The following is a 25,196-nucleotide window of genomic DNA, read 5'->3' on the forward strand; positions in this document are numbered from 1 at the left end:
AGGCTGATCACAGCCTGTCCAAATATCTACAGCAGTTCACAATTCAAATTATTACGTTATTTTATTTCTATACATGTCATATTCCCAACTGCTCCCATTTGACAAATCTCACTTTAAACTGAATTAACTATTTACTAAACCCGATTTCATAGATGTCAAGGTAATTTGGTGTGGAGCAGAGTGACTGGCAAAGTGTTTATATACGGTAAGGCAAAGTAGGGGAAAGGTCTGCAGCAGAGGGGCTGTGCTACTGGGTATTGGATACTCTCCATGAAAGTAGTTAAGCTAAAATAATATTTTAAACAAATGTAAAATTTAGATCAGATGTTCTTATTTGATCCCTCATAAATAAAGGGATTTGGAACTGAAGAAGCAGCACTATATAAGATTCTTAACTCCTAATAGATTGAGCAGAAGTAAAACACAATGAGAAACTGTGAATAGAGTGAGAGAAGAGTCAAGAGTTTAATAACCAAAAAACTGAAAGGCTTTTCAGACGGTCCCCAGTTTACGGTTACCATTTTGCATCTCTCATAGTTTAGCCTAGACCTTCTTTCAGTGTTTGTTCCAAGTCATCGGTGTAGATATGCCAGAAAGGGCCAGCACTACGAACTGAACTGATTGTAGACACTGCCGTCATTTCTTATCACTGTTATGTGAAATAACATTTTATCTTCGGCTTACTTATACCACTGGTGCACGAAGATACAGCCTTGGTCTTTTTTTAGAGAAAGTCAAAATATTTTAATCATATTATGTAATATACTTCAACACTGCACCAAACCTAACAAATAAACATTAAACCAGATTCTTATAGTGTTCAGTTTGTTTAAAGATTGTCTGGTAATTTTTAACATATAAGATCTGGCTTTGATATCCAAGACTCATTTTCCTGATCCTATCCACACCAGTTCTGCAGATAGATATGGAGGATGGGGAAGTGGAAGATGAAAGTTATAACGTTATATACGCTGTCAGCTTAGAAACTCCTGATATGAGCCACATTAGTTAACTGTACTTACATAATAATTTCCCCCAGGGATCAATAAAGTATTCTGATTCTGATTCTGATTACAAAACATACACCAATTAATAATTTGATCTTTTTCGTCCAGATATCGCTTTTCCCAGCTCTATCTATGTCGCGACTGTTTCAGGTCATCTAGTTTTCTAGGGCTGTGTCACTATTGAATGAATGAAGGGATCTATGTCTCTGCCTCTGCGTGTCTGTCCTTCACTTTCGAGAACTGTTTATCCGATTCAAATTTGAGGCCATATATTGCAAGTTATCTGAGTACAGTAAGTGTTGTGTCAAGGCTTAAGTTTTTGGGATAAGAAGGGTTTTGTTGCCCTGAGCTGATTGTGCTGCTTGGTTGCCTTGTGTGTCATCTTGTTTCAAGGTAGCTGGTATTTGCCTTTCAGGTTTAGTAGCATTTGAAATGTATGTTATTGCAAATCTCATAAAAAGACACTTTTTAAACCATCTTTATAGGGACATGTACATCTTTAAAGTAAACATTTTTTAAAGTGAAAAGGAGAAAAAAAGTGTTTTTTCTCTGTTGTTTATTCTTTAAGTATTTAAATCATGAACACACAGAGGATTATTAGGTACACTTGTTCAGCTGCACATTTAAATGTCTAATCAGCCAATCACATGGCATTAATTCATTACATTTAGGAATGTAGACTGGTCAAGAAGACCAGTTGAAATTGGATGTAAGGATCAGAATGAAACAAAAGCTAAACTCCTCGCAAACTGGTTTCCCACTTTGCCCTTAAGCTTACAGAGTTGCAGTTGTAGATCTCTTTTACTTACTGATTTTTCAGTTTTACTTAATTTTTATTGTTCCTCTCGAGTGAAGTGTAGCATAATACTCAGTAGCTACTCAGACGTAGATTTTTACTTAACCCTTATATTCTCATAGGGACATTTTTTTCCAGTTTTAATATTTGACTGCTTAAAAATATCATTTAATTTAATTTAATTTAATTTAATTAATTTAATTTAATTAACTTAATTTTCATTCTTTTAATCTGAAATTTGGTCAGTTTTCCTAAAAGGATCTGTAAAAAACAACAACAAACAAACAATAAAACCATGTTGAACACTGAGGCTGTCTGGGGTCAAATGTGACTTGACATTTATATTAGATCCACCAAACAGTGATATCAGGGAATCTTGAAACTGTGCATATCATATCTGTGTGTATTTTCTTTGGAACAGTGGTGACGGAGGTCAAAAGGGAAAAAATAGCAAAAAATGACATGGGAGTGATCAAGAGGTCAGAGGTCATAAGATGCCTTGAGAAATGCTGCCCTGACACAAAGGGGAGACATCTTTAATCGAGTGACATGGTGGTGGAGTGGTTTAAATCCTTGCCATTCTCCACAGTCACAGCCTTTCAGGTTCCTCCTATAGTTTAGTTTTAGGAGTGAGTCAAATAAAGTGTTGTATGAATGTATAGGTTATGTGAATTGTAGTAAAAGCACTTTCAGTCATCAGGGAAAAAAGAAAGGTGTAAGTACATTACATTTTCACCTACAAGTGTCTTCAGTGTGACAAAATATAAAAAAAATAGAATCTGCCAACTGTGGGCAAGCCAATGTTACAGTAACTGAGATTAAAACAGAGATAAAAAGAGGGGATTGTAATACAGTAAAGCCACCAGACTTGCCATTTCTGTGACTGTGGGTAGAAAATATTAAAGTCTCACATGCTAAAGTTATTTGTTATTGCTTCTTTGAATTCAGACTAGTGTGTTCCAAGTGTTAATTAAGACTGAATTAATATTGCAATTATAAAAGCTAGTTATAAAGATGTTTTTTGATAGCAGTGAGGACAGCATTTAATATAAATTATTACACATGGCTATAAAAAATCCAAACAATTCCAGGATGTTCTTTCCATTTTCACTTTTAATAAAACATAATTAAACCATCATGACTGTTATATTTCATATCTTTGGTAAGTAAAACAAGGGATATGCTAATCTTTTTTTTTACTTACAAGATGCTGCGTGATAACTGATAGAGGTGGGCAGATCCAAATACTGAGAGCATTGATATCAAAACTGTTATTGCAATTGGAATGATACTAGTGTACTTTGTTTCTATTGTAATTTGTTTGTATCCTCTTACTGAAGCTTGTCCTAGTGTTGTGGATCAGTGGGTCAGTGCCTTGCTCACTCGTGGCATACAGCTTAATGTCATCCATGTAGCAGAGGTATAGAGGGTCATACATAGCCCACTTGAGTGAAACTCCAATTTCTGTCAGTGTAAAGAAGTTTAACTACACATATAATCAATAAGATAGCTTCATAAGAGACAAAGAAGAACAGTTTCAACCACATGTCTCAGTTTTTCTTAGTGATAAAGGAATGCTGTTTTAGTAGATGAGAGAAATCTTTCTGCTCTTTGGGTTTACATTGTAGGAGATACATGTGTAAAGTTACTGAATGCTAAAATGTGAATGGTCATGAGGGTGGGGGGTATTCATTAGTAAGATATGCTGTAAAACTTGTATAAATAGAATTAAAAGTCCAAAGTTTATGTTCTCCTAGACATTTTCCAAAGCCATCCTATGGAGCCGGATTGGAGTCGAATTCTGGTCCCCTTATGTTTAAAAGCCCTTCTTTAAGTCCAGTATGTAGCCCACTGAATGGTGCTCAGTATATCTCAAATATGCTCTATGAAAAATACCTGAACCTTTTTGTGTTGTCTTTCAGGTCTGTTCTATTTAATAGCCCAGAGCAGCTGTGCCCTACCTTTTTTGTGCCACGGACCAGTATTTCACAATCATGGACCGGTACCGCTCTGCGCCCCTGTGGCGGTTGGGGACCGCTGGCCTTGAGCACATTTGAAAACCAGAAGTTGACCCAAGGTGCTTTAGAGACAGGCACATTTACTTTCCAGGCCTCTAAAAACACCCAAAATTTGTAATTCATGACAAGCTGCAAGGTGTGTTTTGTTGTATAAGCTAAATGTTATGGAAAGTAAAAGTCAGAGTGACTTAGTGGTCATTAAAATGTATGCACACACTGCTCTCCTCTACATAAGCTGCCTTTGTACTTAACCTATATATAAGTATTGCTACTGGTATCGGTAACAATGGCCCTGCATTTACTTGATATCAGATTGATACCAAAATTTGCAGTATCATACAGCACCATTAACAGATGGTTTTCAAAAAAACAAGTGCAAATCCTATATAAGTATATTTTCTTTGTTCTCTGAAACATTAATTAAGGATTAATCATCCATTTTTCAATGTATTGATGGCTATTTATCCATTCTATTGATCTGCAGTTGGATAATTGCTATAGACATTTATCAGGAATGTCTATTTAATTTTTTATCTTTTTCAAAACTTAACATACTCTAAAGCAGTGGTCCCCCGGGCCACAGACCGGTGCCAGTCTGTGAGTGGTTTGGTTCTGGGCCGTGAGAGTTGAGGCTCGGGTGGAAATTTATGGTTTTCAGGGTTTTTATTGTTAACTCGGTTTCCCTGGGTCTTTTCCCGTGTTGTAGTTGTGTGTCTTATTTTGAAATGCTGCTAATAAAGTTACACAATTCCACTTTGAATTTGCGTTTATTATTATATTTACAAAATATTACCACAGTTTTTGTCTTAGTCGTATGATTTTTTTGTTGTTGTTGTACTATCTGCGACAACTAAAAATATTTTCTGACATTAAACTGATCCTAGGCGTAAAAAAGGTTGGGCACCACCGGTCTGAAGTCATAAAATATGAACAGTATGTAAGGTGTAAGGAGTAATTTAGCATGACCTACGTGCTCCTTTAATCAGCTTCATTTTATATGAGTGTTTTGATTTTTTCTGATTTGATTTAAGTTCACCAATTTGTGTGAAAATCTTTGAAAATCTTATGTGTATCCCACTGTAACTTTACTGTATAAAGAGCTAACATCTCCAATTTTTTTTGGAGTAATAGGTCATTATAAGAAGTGTTTGTGAACTAAAAATCAAGAATGTGGGATAGTGTTTGTCCGTGATTTGGACAGCCCAGCGTGTGCTCCTGACACAGGGGAAACAAATTCTGTCGGGGAGACCTACCTTGGCACCACCGCTGTGCAGATGAAGCGAAAGGCAAGTGGTCATCATATTTTCTAGTCTTTGGCTTGGAAGGAAGTTGGTTTGGAAACATATTTGGCAATGCTTCATCTTCTGCTTTGCATTTGTGTGGGAGCCCCGTCAAAAACCTGTCCGGGCATGTTTACACACCTTTCCTTGTGTTAGAGCCCTTGTGTTGCTTTGAATAATGGCTACTGCATTATAGGAACAGTAAATTCAGCTGATGGACACCACAATACAAACTTCCAGCTACAACTGATATGTTTTTGATCTGTGAATAAGTGAATAGTACGGTGGCCCTGAGAGGCCAAACGGACTGCAACTTCAGAAAACACTTGCAAAAAGAAAAATGCTGCAAAAAGGAAAACGCTGCAAAAAGAAAGACGCTGCACTGCAACTTCAAGAAAAACGCTGCACTGCAAAAAGAAAAACTCTACAAAAAGAAAAACGCTGCAGAAAGAAAAACGCTGCAAAGAGAAAAGCGCCGCAAAAGCACACAAAGCACAACGGAAATAGGAAAAAAGACAACGGAAAGCTTCATTTCTAAGGCTACATTAAACATTATCTTTGTTAGAATTACCTTTGAATGTATATTCCAGATATCTGTAGTATTATTAGAATCATGAGATTACAACACATTTACCTCTCCTCCACTTCTTTGAAGCGTGTCCCAGTCCTAGCGCACTGGTTATCATGTTTTGGTTCGTGCAGCTGGTCCATCGGGTTATTGTCTCCCCAGGAATTTTTTTCCTATTTCCGTTGTGCTTTGTGTGCTTTTGCAGCGCTTTTCTTTTTGCAGCGTTTTTCTTTTTGCAGTGCAGCGTTTTTCTTGAAGTTGCAGTGCAGCGTCTTTCTTTTTGCAGCATTTTTCTTCTTGCAAGTGTTTTCTGAAGTTGCAGTCCGTTTGGCCTCTCAGGGCCACCGTAGAATAGGTATTAAAAACAGTATAAGTATTAAAGTACAGCTGCTGCCTGAGCTGTACAGTTCAGACAAATCACTAAAACACTACTGACTGAAAGAGATGCATTAATCACAGTCAATTGTAAGATTTCCAAACAGCATCAAACTTTGTATATTATAAAAACAACTCAATGGTGATAACATTAAACTAATATTTTGAATTATTTATTTAATGTGCAGCAGCATTCATGGTATAATGCAAATTATAAATTGGAATATAATTTTAAAACAGTTTGCTTTTACTCTCATGGTCCCACATCATGCTAAAGTTAAACAACCACAAAAGGGCATAGTGTTAGTCTCTGAAAATAAAATTGCATAATTTTTAACATGACACTGATGAACCTGCTTTCAGCCACAACTCTTCTAAATATGAGTCAATTTCCTCTGAGCTAAAATATACCTCAGTAAGTGACTTAACTTCACACTAATCCTACTTTACTGCCCTTTTGCCCTTGTTGCTTTTGCAGAAACCTAGACCTTCTTTCTGTCCAGCGTGCTGAAACAGATTAACATCCCCTACAGAATAACTTCCTGGGCTATTAGAAATATTATTCTGAAATGAAAAAAATCCTAGTCCAGGTCACTCAGCACAGTCTAGTTCATTCAGCTAGTCCTCTAGCCATCACGTGTCACTTCATTTTTTTTTTTTTTTTTTTTGCCTTTTAAGTCAGTAGCACCTTTTGGGTTGCTTAGCATTAATGGGTAAAGGTTCCTAAACCTACAATTTCAAAAAAGGTTTCTGGTTGGTCTATGTTATGCCATCTGCTCTTCCTCCAGTAGAGGGAGTCATTTGTCCACTAGCAGTTGAAACTCCAGATTTGACTGCTGTACCAAACTGTGACTTGGCTGAGGTATGTAGCACTTTGTCTTCCTCGCCATTAACCACGCAACTGCATTATAGCTCTGTTACCAGCTGCTTCTCTTTCCACTACCTGCCTGCCTTCTGTATCTCTCTAAATGTCTTTACTGTATGAACTACCAAAGACTTAACATTACTGTGAAGCAAAAGTACCCAGTGCCAAATCTCTGCAACACCTGGTACTAATAAGAAACACATGAGCGGAAGGCAGCCGTCAATACTGACATGATGACATTTAGACTTTTCTTTAACAGTTTGGAGGAACATGTTCAACATGTGAGACAGGTCCTGCAAAGACTTTCAGAATAGCTGAACCACTCACCAGATGCGCATCAATCAATCCACCCTTCATCTGGGATTCTTACACTTCTGCCCCCATGTTCAGCTAATCACACCCAACACATCAATTAACTGTTGAGGTGAATGGTTTTGATTCTAGAGTAGATGTAGTGTTATCACAGCAAATTGATATCAAATTGCAAGCATGACCTTTGTTCTCATGATGCCTGATCCCAGAAAGCGTAATTATGATGTGGGTAACTATGAACTTTTTGGCTATTAATTTGGCTTTTTTGAGTTGGGGCACATTTAATCTGCCAAGCATCTCAACTCCTGCTGGGTTCCTTTTTTTCTTTTTTGCTGGCCTGGTGGAAGGAACATCAAAATTAATGCATTTCCACACCAGTTCTCCACTACTCCACTTTTTTAGAGAAGCTACATAATAGCAGCATATAAATGCTGTGGGATCCTTCTCTTGGGAGGGTGAGTCAGTGCTGCAGGTGCATGTGGTGATGTCTACTATAGCAAAAGACATTCTGAACTTAATGATCTTTCAGTGTGTGAACATTTCTAAGGTTGTGGCAACTGATGTCACACTACTCTGCTCATTCATCTTTTCTTGTGAAAAGATTTATATGTGATTTATATTGTCTCTATCAATTTCAATTCAATTTTAAGATTTTAAATTCTTAAATTACAAAAAAATGTCTTTTTGGTGTCATTACACTCACAAAGGTCAACGAGGTATCTGGCAATAGAGCTCCACTGAGACATACCACGCTGAAACTTTGCTTGCCTGCATGTATAATTATTTATACTAAATTTTTTTGTATATTTTTGACAAACTGATAACAACTCAAGGGCACATTGACTTACTTCAACCATACTTTTAGTGACGGTTTATTTATCTTAGAGTTTGGCACCATGACAGTAAACAATGAAAATAATACGGTAGGATAGAGCCAACTAGCCTCCAAATTTAATTTGTTAGATTGAGGAAAAGTTCATAGTTTAAAATAAGTTAGTTCACAAACACAAACACAAATAGTAAAGGCTATCCAGAACCTCAAAACGTGACAGTCCTGAGTTAATGAGTTTGGAGTGAGGTCAGGCTAAAAGAAGCAAACGTGAAAACAAAATCATAAAAGATCACGGTTTGTGTTTATATACCCCAGCTCCCAAACTTACATGTGCACATTGAGCACTCAAGCCCTTAAAATGTGACATCAAAGAGTCCTGAGGTAATGAGTTGGGAGTGAGGCTAGGCTCAAAACTGCAATAATCTGATAATAAAATAATAAAATGGCACAATAACAGGAAGAAAATAAGGTTGTATTCAATGCAGCAACTGGTGTTGATGGAGAACTTTGACCGTTCAGCAGAAATACAACTAAATGGTGGCAATGTTTACACTCTCTCATAAAAAAATCTGTTTAGACTTTATCTCTTGGAATGATCTTTCGTTTGAAGCAATTAGTTTTTAGCTACACTAAAAGTGTTTTGCCAGTAAGTGTACTAGTTCCTTATTGATCTGGGTTCAACTTGTGCAGTTACACAGATACACAAAAGATTTAAAAACAAGTCTATTGATATGTTAATGATTAACAGACTAAACTGCATAAAAGGAGCATCAACCATGTTAATCAGAGGTTTGAAGATTGTGTGATGCTGATTCAGCTTAGACGATGAGCGCTTTATGGTTTATTTTTCTGTTCTGTGGCTTGAGTCTGTCACAGAGTGATAGTGAAAATGCTACTGGAACACAGCTGTGCCATCCTGACATTTATAATTTCCTGAAAGAATTTGGAGTCATGACAGAAAAAGTTAGATCTATGGAAGCCAGACTTAAGGACAGTGAGACCAGGCTTAAGGAAACTACAACCAGGCTGGAGTACAGTGAAACTAGGCTGAAGGAGAGTGAGACCAGGCTGAACGACACTGTAACCAGGCTGAAAGACAGTGAAAAACAGATTTTGGTGCTGCAATACAAAGGTAAAATTGTGGACAAATAATCAATTTCAATGAAACATTACTCATCCAAGATAAATGTCAAAAGACAGAATGCTGTCTCTTGTCAAAGAAGTCATAATTATGTCTGCAAGAGGTAAAACATATTCTCATATTTTGGTTTGGGGTACTGAAACTAGAACTAATGATGTTGTTCTTAATTCTCCAGAAAGAACAAAGGTAATATTCAGTGCAGCAGGAGGAAGAGGAGATATATCAATTGGACCCTTCAACACAGAAACTACATTAGCCTTCAAAAGAGTGATTACAAACATTGGAGATGCGTATAATAAATACACAGGTACGACTCGCAATATTGTTTGTGTTAACTAAATAAATTAGAAAAAAATGATAGTATCATTTTACATATACATATACTTTTCAATTTAACTGAAAAGTTAAATGACAAGTACTATTGTATGCTGACTTAATAAGTTTGATGTGTCACATGGCCCTCTTCCTATTGAAAAAACAAAAGTTGTATCCAAGATGGCCGACTTCTAAACGGCCACCATGGTCACCACCCATCTTGAGGAGTTTGCCCCCTCACATATACTAATGTGCCGCAAACAGGACTTTAATATCACCAACCATTCCCATGTTATTACGGTGTATCCATATAAATGGCCCACCCTGTAGTATTGAAGTATATTGCTGATTTGCGATGTTGACTTTCTGCTTTTAATTTACAAACTGTGACCAGAATTCTTCTTTTTCCTCAGGAGTCTTTATAGCACCTGTCACAGGAATTTACTACTTTTCAATTTTTTATCATTCTGGAAGAAACGGAGCACTGAAACTGTACATGAACAATCATTTGATTGCCATGACCCATCATGACCAGCCAGAAAAACATGGATCTAAAAATGGAGGAAATGCAGTATTCCTGCAGATGCAGACAGGAGATCAAGTGTATGTGTGCTTGGGTCCAAACTCACAAGTTTGGGGATCAAACTATCATACGACTTTCAGTGGGTATTTAGTTACTCCAATATGAGAAACTGAATGAAGCTAATTATTACTGGCTCATAAGCTCAGGGAAAGCAAATGGAACGATGCTTCTCTCCCCTTCTTCAGTGAGGAGAGAGCTCATTGTATCTGCCTTTTATTTTCTTTCTTTTACCTTTAATTTAACTTTTCTTCTGCTTTAGTCTTTTGTCTGTTATTTTATATTTTATAACTAGATAGACAGAAAATAAATAAATAAATAAATAAATATGAGGTTGAGTTAAAGAACAGCAAAAAGTAAGACTGAGACTGTGCAAAATAGTGTAAATTGCATTAATAAAAACAGTATGCAGACTGTAAATCTACAAAAAGCTGCAAGTAAACAGAAGTATGTGTGTGAAATCTTACACCTGACCTACGTTTTCTTATATTAAATAAAGCACAAGTGTCATACAGGGTAATCATTTTCTAATATCATAGCAGGAGGTGTATTATTTCCTCATTTTTTCATTCATTCCGCAATTTTAGGGAGCAACTTTGAATATATTTGTAAGATGATGATTACAATTTTTTAAAAATTTGATTGAGGATGGTCATAGTGCTACTGAAACACAGTCATGCTTTCCTGATATCACACCATCTGCTTGTTTATACAGGGTTATCAAGCATATACGGATCGTTCAACACAACTCTGTAATATTAGAGTCAAGATGACAAGTGTCATTTTGTAACAATAGTAACACATTTCTCACTTGTCTTAATCCTTTTTATCACTTATATAATGCATTTTAAAATGTTCCTTAATGTTAACCTAACCCAAATAAACATGTCTAAACTACAAATACATGTGTTATTTCCACACTGTTCTTTCCCTGTAATTACTTACTCTTTATTACGCATACTTTGACACAAACAGATAATAAAGGTTTAAGAAATGCTATTGATTAACAGCTGATTATAAAACAACAAAAGAGAAGCTGAAATATGAATAACTATAAACACATTTCCAGCCAGGAACATCAATAAAGAAGCACATGAGGTAATAAACTGAAACCATTTACTGAATGATACTGCTGATAGACTATTTGATGTTTCAATCATTACTTTCAATGAAACATGATGAACAGCGGTTTATTTTCTAAGTATCTTTACAGCATGTACTAAAATTCTTTATTATTTTATCTTCGTCTGTCATGCTGCCAGTGTTTGCTTACAATACAGTGCATTGACAATTAGAAATATTAATACACTGAGTATGAAACAGCATGCATGTATGCAAAATATGTGAAACTGAAGCATTTCAGAAATACGATTTTTGTATGTCTCTGAAAAAAACAATAACAATTTATTGGTCAACATTTAATACACACCTGATGGACATTTGTTTTGTAATTTTGGCTGAAAATATAACAAAATTAAAATAATATCATCTTTCAGCAACCATTCAAATTTCCCCTCAAATCCAAATGGTTAAGCACTAAGGCAGTGTGAAGAGCACCTGGTGAAATCAGACAGAGCTGGTTGTTTCTGCTCGTCTTCAGACAGGAGTACCGTGTTAGTAGTACTGTGATAATTATATGCATTTATACTTATTTGTACACAAATAATGCCCAAAGAACAACATGTAGTAAAATGCTTGTGTCCAAGCTGCGGACAGGCTGCAGACGTAGCCATTTCAGGGGGTCTAGCAGGACCCTTACTGGATACTGGGTGGGAATCCAACTTGTGACTCCCACTTTAAAGGTGTGTAGTCTCAGGTTCAAACACATATATAGATATAGATATAGATGTATTAAATATATACTATAGTTTGAGCTTAGACAATGGCAACTACACTGAGACTGTTTCCTAGTAAATGTATTACTATTTCCTCAATACTCTTCTGTTGAGTTAACTAGTACAGACTGATAACAGCTTGATAAAATATTCAAAAAAAGTTTATTAGTCTGTTAATAGTTAACATGTGAATGTTAACTATTAACATAAAAGCATTATAGCATAAAAGCAGGTAGATCAATCACATTAATCAGATCTCTGCAGGGTGTGTGACACTGAATCAACTTGAAAGATGGATTTTGACATTTTATGCTATATTGTGCTGTTCTGTGGCTGGAGTTTGGCTCACAGTCATAACAATGCTACTGAAACAAAGTCATGCAATCCTGACATGTGTAAATTCCTGGTAGACTTTGGAGCCATAATGGAAAAAGTGAACTGTATGGAAGCTAAGCTGAAGGAAAGTGAAGCCAGGCTGAAGGACACTGAAATGAGCCTAAAGGAGACTGTAACCCAGCTGAAAGACATTGAATCTAGGCTTAAGGACAGTGAGACAAAGATGAACCACACTGCAAACAGACTGAAGGAGAGTGAAAACCAGATTTTGGAACTGCAACACAAAGGTACATCAAGAGCAATTTTATTGATTAATCTAAACACTTTTTTCATAATTGTTTTTGGTTGAATCCTCAGTTTGACTGAACCTTATGTAATCATCAAGGAATAATGTGAAAAGACAGAAGCTGCGTGTAAATGTGTTTACTGTCAGAGAGTATTAAAGGTACAATTTTGAACTGCATCTCCAGCAGTGGACAGGGGAAAGGACTGGACTGACAATGAATGAAAAAGCAGTCCAAAGAAAAACCCTGAAAGATCTTTACAAAACCTGGAAAACTACTGCCCAAGAAATACGATTTGAAAGTCTAGCTCTTTAGAAGTAAAATGCAAAGAAATGAGCTTAGTCTCAAGGCTTTTAGTTTTGTTTATTTACAGCAGTTATTCTGTGTCCCGCTCTACATTTGCATTGCTTTCTCAAAATACTCTCCTGAGGTCCAAAGCTGCAAGTTTAAACCACTTTAAAGAATCTCAAACTTTCTCCAGCACAGTTAATTTCTAATGATCAGAAAATGATTTTTTTTCTTTGTCTGTTTCAGATTTATCATTGTGCTTACTTACCCAGTACTATACAAAGGTACTTCAAAATGAACCAATGAAATTAATTTGGATTTTATGCATATAAACAGGATGCTGTCTTTGCAGCTGTCAGTACATTTTTTGTACTTCTACCTTGCCAATAAACAATAAAATTTAATTTTAAAAATCTGATCTGATTTTTAAGATCAAGTGAGATGAATTTGACTGCTCTGTGTCTTGACCAGTCATGCCTTTCTGATGTGTCACGTCATAAGAGAGCTGGTTGTCATGAGAAACTGAACTGAGCAACTGAAATCTTTTGAAAATGGTTTCAAGAAAAGTTGTTTTTTGAGAAAGACCAGATATAATCAATGTAATATTAGGACTGGGAGATTGAACAGGTGGACACTTTAGGTTCTTTAACCTCCTAAGACCCGAACTCTTCCATGGCATGCATTTTTAATTTCTCTTTGATATTTGGGCATATGTGATCATGAATGTAAAAACAAAGAATTACCAGATTTTTTTTTTTTTTACCTTATTTTTGTTTTTAAGAAAAATAAGAGCCACATATGAGGATATTCGTTTAAAATTTTGATAGCACAGTAGCAGTATAACGTCCTCGTAAGAGGATATCAATCAATCAATCAATCTTTATTTATAAAGCACTTTTCATACAGAAAAAATGTAGCACAAAGTGCTTTACATAGTTAAAAGCAGCCCACCCCACCCTCCAACTCACTCCCCACACTCTCAATACACATATATCCCCCCACCCCCACCCACACACACATACACACACGCGCACACTTAAAGAGTAAAAATTGGGCTGGGCTCGCATGAGCCAAGTGAGGAAACATTATAACAGAGAGCCGTCTGCACCGGGAGCCGGTCACAGACCGCAGCCTCCGGGCTGGGCACACAGCAGGAGGGAGGCCAAGGAGCCCCGCAACCAGGCTGAGAGGACCCCAGAGACCCAGCAGCCACGGTCAATAACAGCCCCGGTGCAGAGAGCGCCCTCTGAGGAAACACTGGAGATATGACGCAATACGATATATACAGGGTAAAATGATAAAATAAATGAGAACAGGATACAATATAAATATAAATATAAATAGAGTAAGAAGATTAAAAAATGAATAAGAAGAAAATCAAAAAATATTAGGTAAATCCTAAATTAATAATAGAATAACAGGATAGAATAAATAAGCATAAAAAAATAAATAAACGCTAAGTAAAAGCTAAATTAAAAAGGTGGGTCTTGAGCCTGTTCTTAAAAACGTGTACGTTCTCTGCGGCCCTGAGCTCCTCCGGCAGGCTGTTCCACAGACGAGGACCATACCACTGAAAAGCTGCCTCTCCGTGAGTATGTGTCCTGACTTTAGGGACAATCAAAAGGCCAGTACCAGAGGACCTCAGGGTCCGCGAGGGTTCGTATGGTAAAAGCAGATCTGAGAGATAAGAAGGCCCAAGATCATTAAGACATTTAAAAACCAATAAAAGAACTTTAAAATCGATCCTGAAACACACGGGGAGCCAATGCAGCGATTCTAAAACCGGTGTAATGTGGGCCCGCCCTCTGGTCTTCGTCAGCACACGAGCTGCCGAGTTTTGCAAGAGTTGTAAAGTTGAAATATTCTTCTTAGGAAGACCAGAGAGCAGGGCATTACAGTAATCAATGCGACTGGTAATAAAAGCATGCATCAGCATCTCCGTGTTGGCCCGAGAGAGAATAGGGCGGACTCTGGCTATATTTTTTAGATGATAAAATCCAATTTTGGTTACATGTTTAATATGTGGGATAAAACCAAGCTCAGAGTCAAAAATAACACCCAGGTTTTTCACTTGTAGCGAAGGACATAGTGAAAATGCCTCTAATTTAGACAAGAGTTTCTCTCTCTGAGCCTCAGGACCGACAATTAAAACTTCAGTCTTGTCCTGGTTAAGCTGTAAAAAGTTTTCTGCCATCCAAGATCTTATATCCAAGATACAGTTAAAAAGGGCATCCATTGGTCTGGTGTCATCAGGAGACATGGAGATGTACAGCTGCGTGTCATCAGCGTAACTGTGGAAGTTCACTCCATGCCTCCTGATGACACTGCCGAGAGGCAACATATACAAATTAAAAAGTACAGGGCCTAGAACCGACCCTTGAGGCACACCACATGTCATTTTATGGATCTTAGAGGAGCATGTATCCATACTCACCATAAAAGATCTGTCAGAGAGATAGGAAGTGAACCAGTTGTGTACAGCACCAGAGAGGCCCACCATGTGTTTTAGTCTGTTTAAAAGAATAGCGTGGTCTACTGTATCAAAGGCTGTGCTTAGATCCAGTAGCACCAGGACTGAGAGCCCTTGTAGAGCAAAATTGAGTATTTTGGTCTAAATAACCCAAAAATGTGATGTCCACATATGTGGACGCCAGGTCCTAGCAGGTTAAAACAGACACACAGTTACTATATAGAAGAATGAGATAGTAGTCCCTACCAAGAATTCACAGGTAGGACTGATTAGAAGGTATCAGTGAATGGACTAGTTAGGTTTAATGAAATTACAAGTGTGTTGAAGGATATTATTGATATTGTATTTTAACTATTGCAACTTTTAATAACAATGACCAACAGCCTTGTGTTATTTACAGTGCTTTTTTTTTGGGGGGGGGGGGGGGGGGGGGGTTGAGTTTGGCTCAGGGTGATGGTATGGCAGAAAGTAGTTGTGCTAACATTCTAAAAGAGTTTGATGCCATAAGGCAACAACTCAGAGATCAAATACTGAAATACCAAGATACTCTGTCTTTTTTTGACGAGTCATAATTCACAAAACTGCAGGAGACATAAGACAAAATACATGTTTTTGTGTGGAGACAACCATGGATTTACTTTACACAAATGTATTATATTATTTTTATGATTTGTTTTCCACAGAAGCAACCAAGATAATATTCAGTACAACGTTAACAGGCAGTAGACATACTGGACCTTTCAACACAGACACAATCCTAGTCTACAAAGGAGTAATTACCAATATTGGCAATGCCTACAGTCCAGTAACAGGTAAGAGTTATGCAGCACTCTTTACACAAAGCAAAATAACGCATATAATCAGTTTATTAAATTTTACAAAGCAGTTTAAAAAGCAGACAGTTGTGACATATTTATTTGGTTGAAGTACAATAAAAAGGAAATACAATACTGCACAAATGATCTCCAGTTTGAGTTTTCAGATTATTTTTAATGTGACCACTGCTCTTCTACTCTTCAGGTGTCTTTACAGCACCCATTGCAGGTGTTTATTACTTTACCCTCTTCTATCATGCTGAAGGTAGTCGTACACTACGCCTGTTTCTCCATAAAAACAGTGAAGTGATGGTGATGACAAATGATCACGCGACACACAGCGATGTAGCTGATAATGGAGGCAATGCGGTGTTCCTGCAGCTGCAGCAAGGGGACAAAGTGTACGTGCGCATGGGTGCAAACTCACATGTTTGGGCATCCGAAAGCCAAACAACCTTCAGTGGTTTTTTGGTCACTCAAATGTGAGAAACAGCAAACATACATACAAGATAACAACAACAGGGTGAAGTTAAGGCATTTTTCATATTCTTACCTATGTAAAATGCACTAAAACAATGAAAACCACATGTCAAAACATGCAAAGTCCAAGTCATTCAATCACTTCAGCTCTGTGATCAGCAAATAGTGATCAGCAATACTGCAAATGTTATTTGTATAAATGAAGATTGTGAGGAGACTCAGTAAGTATGATAATCACTGTTTTTGTCACAGTCAGGGTGAAAAAAGAGAGCAGCAGCTGTGCTTGATGTTGGTATCAAAACATGTGTGCTGTGTAAATATATGAGATGGTATCTTTAGGGAATAAGTCAAACCCCCTCTGTGTGTTTTGTCTGTGTTTGGTTAGCAGGTCCAAATGTGATACTGACCTCTTCTGTTTTTTTTCTGTGTACTGTGTATAAATGGCACAAGAGTTTTAATTGATTGGAATTCAGTGACAAACATGTTTCTAATGAGCCTCAGAGCTGGCTGCAGTGTAGCATCACAATGGCTTACACAAATACAGATTTCTGCTATGAAGAAACATGAAATATGAGTATCTTTAGCTGAGAAGTCACACTTCCTCTAAATGTTTAGTATGTTTGTTATAATTTTTTTTCAGGTTTCTTGGTCTGACAGCATGGTAGAGAGATCTCAGAAATACCACTACCAATTCTTGGATTTGCTGTACGGTGTAAAAGTCTTGAGACATCCAATATCTATTATTTCTTTGTTTCTTTATTCTGCTTCCTGTCTTGTATTTTTATTAGTGGTCTTAAACAATAGTTAAAAAACCCCCCAGAACTTTGGATACTGGATATTGACTATTTTTTCCACTCATTTTCAGTCTAATCTTTGTACCTGACCATTTTCAGAAGAATGTCTTTTTGTTTGTTTTTTTGTTTAACCCTTTAAGACCTACCATAGAACCAAGTCCGCCAGAGCTTATATTATATTTTTACATGCTGTGGAGCCATTTTTGGGAGCATTTCAAGTTGCTATACATCAATACAACCATTATAGCCCAAATTATAATAATATGTATGCATTAAGTGCATAGTAATTAAATAAATTGCAAAAAAGTACAATAAACTACAAAAAAATAGAAAATCATTTTTGTTTTGTTTATTTTTTTTACATATATTTCTAGTTAGAGAAATTTAAGAGGCTTATCGCTCAAAACTGTAAATACAAAAAGTTGCACAAAATAGTTTCCTACCATGGGAAATTTATTTTGAGTGTCTTCATAGTTTTATTTTTGAAATACACCAATTTTTATATACTGCAGAAAAATGAAAATAAATATAACAATGCAAATTTGCAAAAAAAACAGCATATGCATCAAAATAAACAGGTAATTTTGGACATACGATAGTTCGTGCTGGTGTCTATTCCAACGTAGGAAGTGTTACGAACAGCTGATGGGATTGGCTGTTCGTAGGCTCATGGCTGTTCACGACAGCCGTGAGCTTGTCCAAGATGTTGTCAGATGTCGTCAGAGTGACAGTACTCAAAGTGTGGTGGATTTTTGTTTGATATGTATAATTATGTAACTATATACACTATATATCTATGTGCACTGAACATATATATTTTAACTTATTTTAACGTAGAGTCTTATGCACAAGACATTTTGCTTCACCGAGGTTTATTAAGGTTTTACAGTAACAGGACAGTTAATGCTGTTGAGAGTTCGCCTGAATAACTCACTCTCCAGCTCTGGTAACTAACCTCCTCCAATACACACTCAACGTCTTTCATGCAGCACAACCAAAACAGTAACATTGTAACAGAGATCCTGAACACATCACGATAAAATATCATACAATATAATCACACACACACACACACACACACACACACACACACACACACACACACACACACACACACACACACACATACTTTGAACCTACACTGATGTAGTTATAAGATTGTGCCAATTGCTGTGTAAGATTTAATAATTAGGATTAATGTGTGACCTTTGACTATGTTGTGACCTATTGTCAGAAGGCAAAGCAAAGGGTTGAAAATATAACAAAATTAAAATAATATCATCTTTCAGCAACCATTCAAATTTCCCCTCAAATCCAAATGGTTAAGCACTAAGGCAGTGTGAAGAGCACGTGGTAAAATCAGACAGAGCTGGTTGTTTCTGCTCGTCTTCAGACAGGAGTACCGTGTTAGTAGTACTGTGATAATTATATGCATTTATACTTATTTGTACACAAATAATGCCCAAAGAACAACATGTAGTAAAATGCTTGTGTCCAAGCTGCGGACAGGCTGCAGACGTAGCCATTTCAGGGGGTCTAGCAGGACCCTTACTGGATACTGGGTGGGAATCCAACTTGTGACTCCCACTTTAAAGGTGTGTAGTCTCAGGTTCAAACACATATATAGATATAGATATAGATATAGATGTATTAAATATATACTATAGTTTGAGCTTAGACAATGGCAACTACACTGAGACTGTTTCCTAGTAAATGTATTACTATTTCCTCAATACTCTTCTGTTGAGTTAACTAGTACAGACTGATAACAGCTTGATAAAATATTCAAAAAAAGTTTATTAGTCTGTTAATAGTTAACATGTGAATGTTAACTATTAACATAAAAGCAGGTAGATCAATCACATTAATCAGATCTCTGCAGGGTGTGTGACACTGAATCAACTTGAAAGATGGATTTTGACATTTTATGCTATATTGTGCTGTTCTGTGGCTGGAGTTTAGCTCACAGTCATAACAATGCTACTGAAACAAAGTCATGCAATCCTGACATGTGTAAATTCCTGGTAGACTTTGGAGCCATAATGGAAAAAGTGAACTGTATGGAAGCTAAGCTGAAGGAAAGTGAAGCCAGGCTGAAGGACACTGAAATGAGCCTAAAGGAGACTGTAACCCAGCTGAAAGACATTGAATCTAGGCTTAAGGACAGTGAGACAAAGATGAACCACACTGCAAACAGACTGAAGGAGAGTGAAAACCAGATTTTGGAACTGCAACACAAAGGTACATCAAGAGCAATTTTATTGATTAATCTAAACACTTTTTTCATAATTGTTTTTGGTTGAATCCTCAGTTTGACTGAACCTTATGTAATCATCAAGGAATAATGTGAAAAGACAGAAGCTGCGTGTAAATGTGTTTACTGTCAGAGAGTATTAAAGGTACAATTTTGAACTGCATCTCCAGCAGTGGACAGGGGAAAGGACTGGACTGACAATGAATGAAAAAGCAGTCCAAAGAAAAACCCTGAAAGATCTTTACAAAACCTGGAAAACTACTGCCCAAGAAATACGATTTGAAAGTCTAGCTCTTTAGAAGTAAAATGCAAAGAAATGAGCTTAGTCTCAAGGCTTTTAGTTTTGTTTATTTACAGCAGTTATTCTGTGTCCCGCTCTACATTTGCATTGCTTTCTCAAAATACTCTCCTGAGGTCCAAAGCTGCAAGTTTAAACCACTTTAAAGAATCTCAAACTTTCTCCAGCACAGTTAATTTCTAATGATCAGAAAATGATTTTTTTTCTTTGTCTGTTTCAGATTTATCATTGTGCTTACTTACCCAGTACTATACAAAGGTACTTCAAAATGAACCAATGAAATTAATTTGGATTTTATGCATATAAACAGGATGCTGTCTTTGCAGCTGTCAGTACATTTTTTGTACTTCTACCTTGCCAATAAACAATAAAATTTAATTTTAAAAATCTGATCTGATTTTTAAGATCAAGTGAGATGAATTTGACTGCTCTGTGTCTTGACCAGTCATGCCTTTCTGATGTGTCACGTCATAAGAGAGCTGGTTGTCATGAGAAACTGAACTGAGCAACTGAAATCTTTTGAAAATGGTTTCAAGAAAAGTTGTTTTTTGAGAAAGACCAGATATAATCAATGTAATATTAGGACTGGGAGATTGAACAGGTGGACACTTTAGGTTCTTTAACCTCCTAAGACCCGAACTCTTCCATGGCATGCATTTTTAATTTCTCTTTGATATTTGGGCATATGTGATCATGAATGTAAAAACAAAGAATTACCAGATTTTTTTTTTTTTTACCTTATTTTTGTTTTTAAGAAAAATAAGAGCCACATATGAGGATATTCGTTTAAAATTTTGATAGCACAGTAGCAGTATAACGTCCTCGTAAGAGGATATCAATCAATCAATCAATCTTTATTTATAAAGCACTTTTCATACAGAAAAAATGTAGCACAAAGTGCTTTACATAGTTAAAAGCAGCCCACCCCACCCTCCAACTCACTCCCCACACTCTCAATACACATATATCCCCCCACCCCCACCCACACACACATACACACACGCGCACACTTAAAGAGTAAAAATTGGGCTGGGCTCGCATGAGCCAAGTGAGGAAACATTATAACAGAGAGCCGTCTGCACCGGGAGCCGGTCACAGACCGCAGCCTCCGGGCTGGGCACACAGCAGGAGGGAGGCCAAGGAGCCCCGCAACCAGGCTGAGAGGACCCCAGAGACCCAGCAGCCACGGTCAATAACAGCCCCGGTGCAGAGAGCGCCCTCTGAGGAAACACTGGAGATATGACGCAATACGATATATACAGGGTAAAATGATAAAATAAATGAGAACAGGATACAATATAAATATAAATATAAATAGAGTAAGAAGATTAAAAAATGAATAAGAAGAAAATCAAAAAATATTAGGTAAATCCTAAATTAATAATAGAATAACAGGATAGAATAAATAAGCATAAAAAAATAAATAAACGCTAAGTAAAAGCTAAATTAAAAAGGTGGGTCTTGAGCCTGTTCTTAAAAACGTGTACGTTCTCTGCGGCCCTGAGCTCCTCCGGCAGGCTGTTCCACAGACGAGGACCATACCACTGAAAAGCTGCCTCTCCGTGAGTATGTGTCCTGACTTTAGGGACAATCAAAAGGCCAGTACCAGAGGACCTCAGGGTCCGCGAGGGTTCGTATGGTAAAAGCAGATCTGAGAGATAAGAAGGCCCAAGATCATTAAGACATTTAAAAACCAATAAAAGAACTTTAAAATCGATCCTGAAACACACGGGGAGCCAATGCAGCGATTCTAAAACCGGTGTAATGTGGGCCCGCCCTCTGGTCTTCGTCAGCACACGAGCTGCCGAGTTTTGCAAGAGTTGTAAAGTTGAAATATTCTTCTTAGGAAGACCAGAGAGCAGGGCATTACAGTAATCAATGCGACTGGTAATAAAAGCATGCATCAGCATCTCCGTGTTGGCCCGAGAGAGAATAGGGCGGACTCTGGCTATATTTTTTAGATGATAAAATCCAATTTTGGTTACATGTTTAATATGTGGGATAAAACCAAGCTCAGAGTCAAAAATAACACCCAGGTTTTTCACTTGTAGCGAAGGACATAGTGAAAATGCCTCTAATTTAGACAAGAGTTTCTCTCTCTGAGCCTCAGGACCGACAATTAAAACTTCAGTCTTGTCCTGGTTAAGCTGTAAAAAGTTTTCTGCCATCCAAGATCTTATATCCAAGATACAGTTAAAAAGGGCATCCATTGGTCTGGTGTCATCAGGAGACATGGAGATGTACAGCTGCGTGTCATCAGCGTAACTGTGGAAGTTCACTCCATGCCTCCTGATGACACTGCCGAGAGGCAACATATACAAATTAAAAAGTACAGGGCCTAGAACCGACCCTTGAGGCACACCACATGTCATTTTATGGATCTTAGAGGAGCATGTATCCATACTCACCATAAAAGATCTGTCAGAGAGATAGGAAGTGAACCAGTTGTGTACAGCACCAGAGAGGCCCACCATGTGTTTTAGTCTGTTTAAAAGAATAGCGTGGTCTACTGTATCAAAGGCTGTGCTTAGATCCAGTAGCACCAGGACTGAGAGCCCTTGTAGAGCAAAATTGAGTATTTTGGTCTAAATAACCCAAAAATGTGATGTCCACATATGTGGACGCCAGGTCCTAGCAGGTTAAAACAGACACACAGTTACTATATAGAAGAATGAGATAGTAGTCCCTACCAAGAATTCACAGGTAGGACTGATTAGAAGGTATCAGTGAATGGACTAGTTAGGTTTAATGAAATTACAAGTGTGTTGAAGGATATTATTGATATTGTATTTTAACTATTGCAACTTTTAATAACAATGACCAACAGCCTTGTGTTATTTACAGTGCTTTTTTTTTGGGGGGGGGGGGGGGGGGGGGGGTTGAGTTTGGCTCAGGGTGATGGTATGGCAGAAAGTAGTTGTGCTAACATTCTAAAAGAGTTTGATGCCATAAGGCAACAACTCAGAGATCAAATACTGAAATACCAAGATACTCTGTCTTTTTTTGACGAGTCATAATTCACAAAACTGCAGGAGACATAAGACAAAATACATGTTTTTGTGTGGAGACAACCATGGATTTACTTTACACAAATGTATTATATTATTTTTATGATTTGTTTTCCACAGAAGCAACCAAGATAATATTCAGTACAACGTTAACAGGCAGTAGACATACTGGACCTTTCAACACAGACACAATCCTAGTCTACAAAGGAGTAATTACCAATATTGGCAATGCCTACAGTCCAGTAACAGGTAAGAGTTATGCAGCACTCTTTACACAAAGCAAAATAACGCATATAATCAGTTTATTAAATTTTACAAAGCAGTTTAAAAAGCAGACAGTTGTGACATATTTATTTGGTTGAAGTACAATAAAAAGGAAATACAATACTGCACAAATGATCTCCAGTTTGAGTTTTCAGATTATTTTTAATGTGACCACTGCTCTTCTACTCTTCAGGTGTCTTTACAGCACCCATTGCAGGTGTTTATTACTTTACCCTCTTCTATCATGCTGAAGGTAGTCGTACACTACGCCTGTTTCTCCATAAAAACAGTGAAGTGATGGTGATGACAAATGATCACGCGACACACAGCGATGTAGCTGATAATGGAGGCAATGCGGTGTTCCTGCAGCTGCAGCAAGGGGACAAAGTGTACGTGCGCATGGGTGCAAACTCACATGTTTGGGCATCCGAAAGCCAAACAACCTTCAGTGGTTTTTTGGTCACTCAAATGTGAGAAACAGCAAACATACATACAAGATAACAACAACAGGGTGAAGTTAAGGCATTTTTCATATTCTTACCTATGTAAAATGCACTAAAACAATGAAAACCACATGTCAAAACATGCAAAGTCCAAGTCATTCAATCACTTCAGCTCTGTGATCAGCAAATAGTGATCAGCAATACTGCAAATGTTATTTGTATAAATGAAGATTGTGAGGAGACTCAGTAAGTATGATAATCACTGTTTTTGTCACAGTCAGGGTGAAAAAAGAGAGCAGCAGCTGTGCTTGATGTTGGTATCAAAACATGTGTGCTGTGTAAATATATGAGATGGTATCTTTAGGGAATAAGTCAAACCCCCTCTGTGTGTTTTGTCTGTGTTTGGTTAGCAGGTCCAAATGTGATACTGACCTCTTCTGTTTTTTTTCTGTGTACTGTGTATAAATGGCACAAGAGTTTTAATTGATTGGAATTCAGTGACAAACATGTTTCTAATGAGCCTCAGAGCTGGCTGCAGTGTAGCATCACAATGGCTTACACAAATACAGATTTCTGCTATGAAGAAACATGAAATATGAGTATCTTTAGCTGAGAAGTCACACTTCCTCTAAATGTTTAGTATGTTTGTTATAATTTTTTTTCAGGTTTCTTGGTCTGACAGCATGGTAGAGAGATCTCAGAAATACCACTACCAATTCTTGGATTTGCTGTACGGTGTAAAAGTCTTGAGACATCCAATATCTATTATTTCTTTGTTTCTTTATTCTGCTTCCTGTCTTGTATTTTTATTAGTGGTCTTAAACAATAGTTAAAAAACCCCCCAGAACTTTGGATACTGGATATTGACTATTTTTTCCACTCATTTTCAGTCTAATCTTTGTACCTGACCATTTTCAGAAGAATGTCTTTTTGTTTGTTTTTTTGTTTAACCCTTTAAGACCTACCATAGAACCAAGTCCGCCAGAGCTTATATTATATTTTTACATGCTGTGGAGCCATTTTTGGGAGCATTTCAAGTTGCTATACATCAATACAACCATTATAGCCCAAATTATAATAATATGTATGCATTAAGTGCATAGTAATTAAATAAATTGCAAAAAAGTACAATAAACTACAAAAAAATAGAAAATCATTTTTGTTTTGTTTATTTTTTTTACATATATTTCTAGTTAGAGAAATTTAAGAGGCTTATCGCTCAAAACTGTAAATACAAAAAGTTGCACAAAATAGTTTCCTACCATGGGAAATTTATTTTGAGTGTCTTCATAGTTTTATTTTTGAAATACACCAATTTTTATATACTGCAGAAAAATGAAAATAAATATAACAATGCAAATTTGCAAAAAAAACAGCATATGCATCAAAATAAACAGGTAATTTTGGACATACGATAGTTCGTGCTGGTGTCTATTCCAACGTAGGAAGTGTTACGAACAGCTGATGGGATTGGCTGTTCGTAGGCTCATGGCTGTTCACGACAGCCGTGAGCTTGTCCAAGATGTTGTCAGATGTCG

The 25,196-nt window shown here is 37.0% G+C and overlaps 2 protein-coding genes and 1 long non-coding RNA gene across 3 annotated transcripts; all 3 read left to right on the plus strand.

The window, feature by feature from the left end:
- The first annotated feature begins 6,921 nt into the window (after positions 1-6,921).
- On the plus strand, positions 6,922-10,978 carry LOC146579820 (uncharacterized). The gene is made up of 3 exons (XR_014890780.1): positions 6,922-9,185; positions 9,370-9,501; positions 9,923-10,978. It is a non-coding gene; the product is annotated as an uncharacterized LOC146579820 (long non-coding RNA).
- Positions 10,979-12,166: 1,188 nt separating this feature from the next.
- On the plus strand, positions 12,167-17,725 carry LOC146579821 (complement C1q subcomponent subunit B-like). Its single transcript, XM_085265329.1, has 3 exons — positions 12,167-12,547; positions 15,986-16,114; positions 16,323-17,725. The coding sequence occupies exons 1-3, from the start codon at positions 12,217-12,219 to the stop codon at positions 16,601-16,603; spliced, it is 741 nt and encodes a 246-aa protein (XP_085121455.1). The 5' UTR covers positions 12,167-12,216; the 3' UTR covers positions 16,604-17,725.
- A 137-nt stretch (positions 17,726-17,862) lies between these two features.
- On the plus strand, positions 17,863-24,811 carry LOC146579822 (complement C1q subcomponent subunit B-like). The gene is made up of 3 exons (XM_085265316.1): positions 17,863-19,632; positions 23,072-23,200; positions 23,409-24,811. Exons 1-3 carry the CDS (start codon positions 19,302-19,304, stop codon positions 23,687-23,689), a joined length of 741 nt encoding a protein of 246 aa, XP_085121442.1. The 5' UTR covers positions 17,863-19,301; the 3' UTR covers positions 23,690-24,811.
- The last annotated feature ends 385 nt before the right edge of the window (positions 24,812-25,196 follow it).

This window comes from Mchenga conophoros, linkage group LG3, assembly GCF_057382185.1.
Source record: "Mchenga conophoros isolate Kocher_MC1m ecotype Shallow Benthic linkage group LG3, M_conophoros_male_GT1.1, whole genome shotgun sequence".
Lineage (NCBI taxonomy): Eukaryota > Metazoa > Chordata > Actinopteri > Cichliformes > Cichlidae > Mchenga > Mchenga conophoros.

Excerpts from the sequence above, each read along its gene's own strand:
- LOC146579821 (XM_085265329.1), top strand. The coding sequence starts at position 12,217 with ATGGATTTTGACATTTTATGCTATATTGTGCTGTTCTGTGGCTGGAGT. Across the intron at positions 12,548-15,985 it reads TTTGGAACTGCAACACAAAG|AAGCAACCAAGATAATATTC; the intron begins GTACATCAAGAG and ends TGTTTTCCACAG. Across the intron at positions 16,115-16,322 it reads TGCCTACAGTCCAGTAACAG|GTGTCTTTACAGCACCCATT; the intron begins GTAAGAGTTATG and ends TCTACTCTTCAG.
- LOC146579822 (XM_085265316.1), top strand. The coding sequence starts at position 19,302 with ATGGATTTTGACATTTTATGCTATATTGTGCTGTTCTGTGGCTGGAGT. Across the intron at positions 19,633-23,071 it reads TTTGGAACTGCAACACAAAG|AAGCAACCAAGATAATATTC; the intron begins GTACATCAAGAG and ends TGTTTTCCACAG. Across the intron at positions 23,201-23,408 it reads TGCCTACAGTCCAGTAACAG|GTGTCTTTACAGCACCCATT; the intron begins GTAAGAGTTATG and ends TCTACTCTTCAG.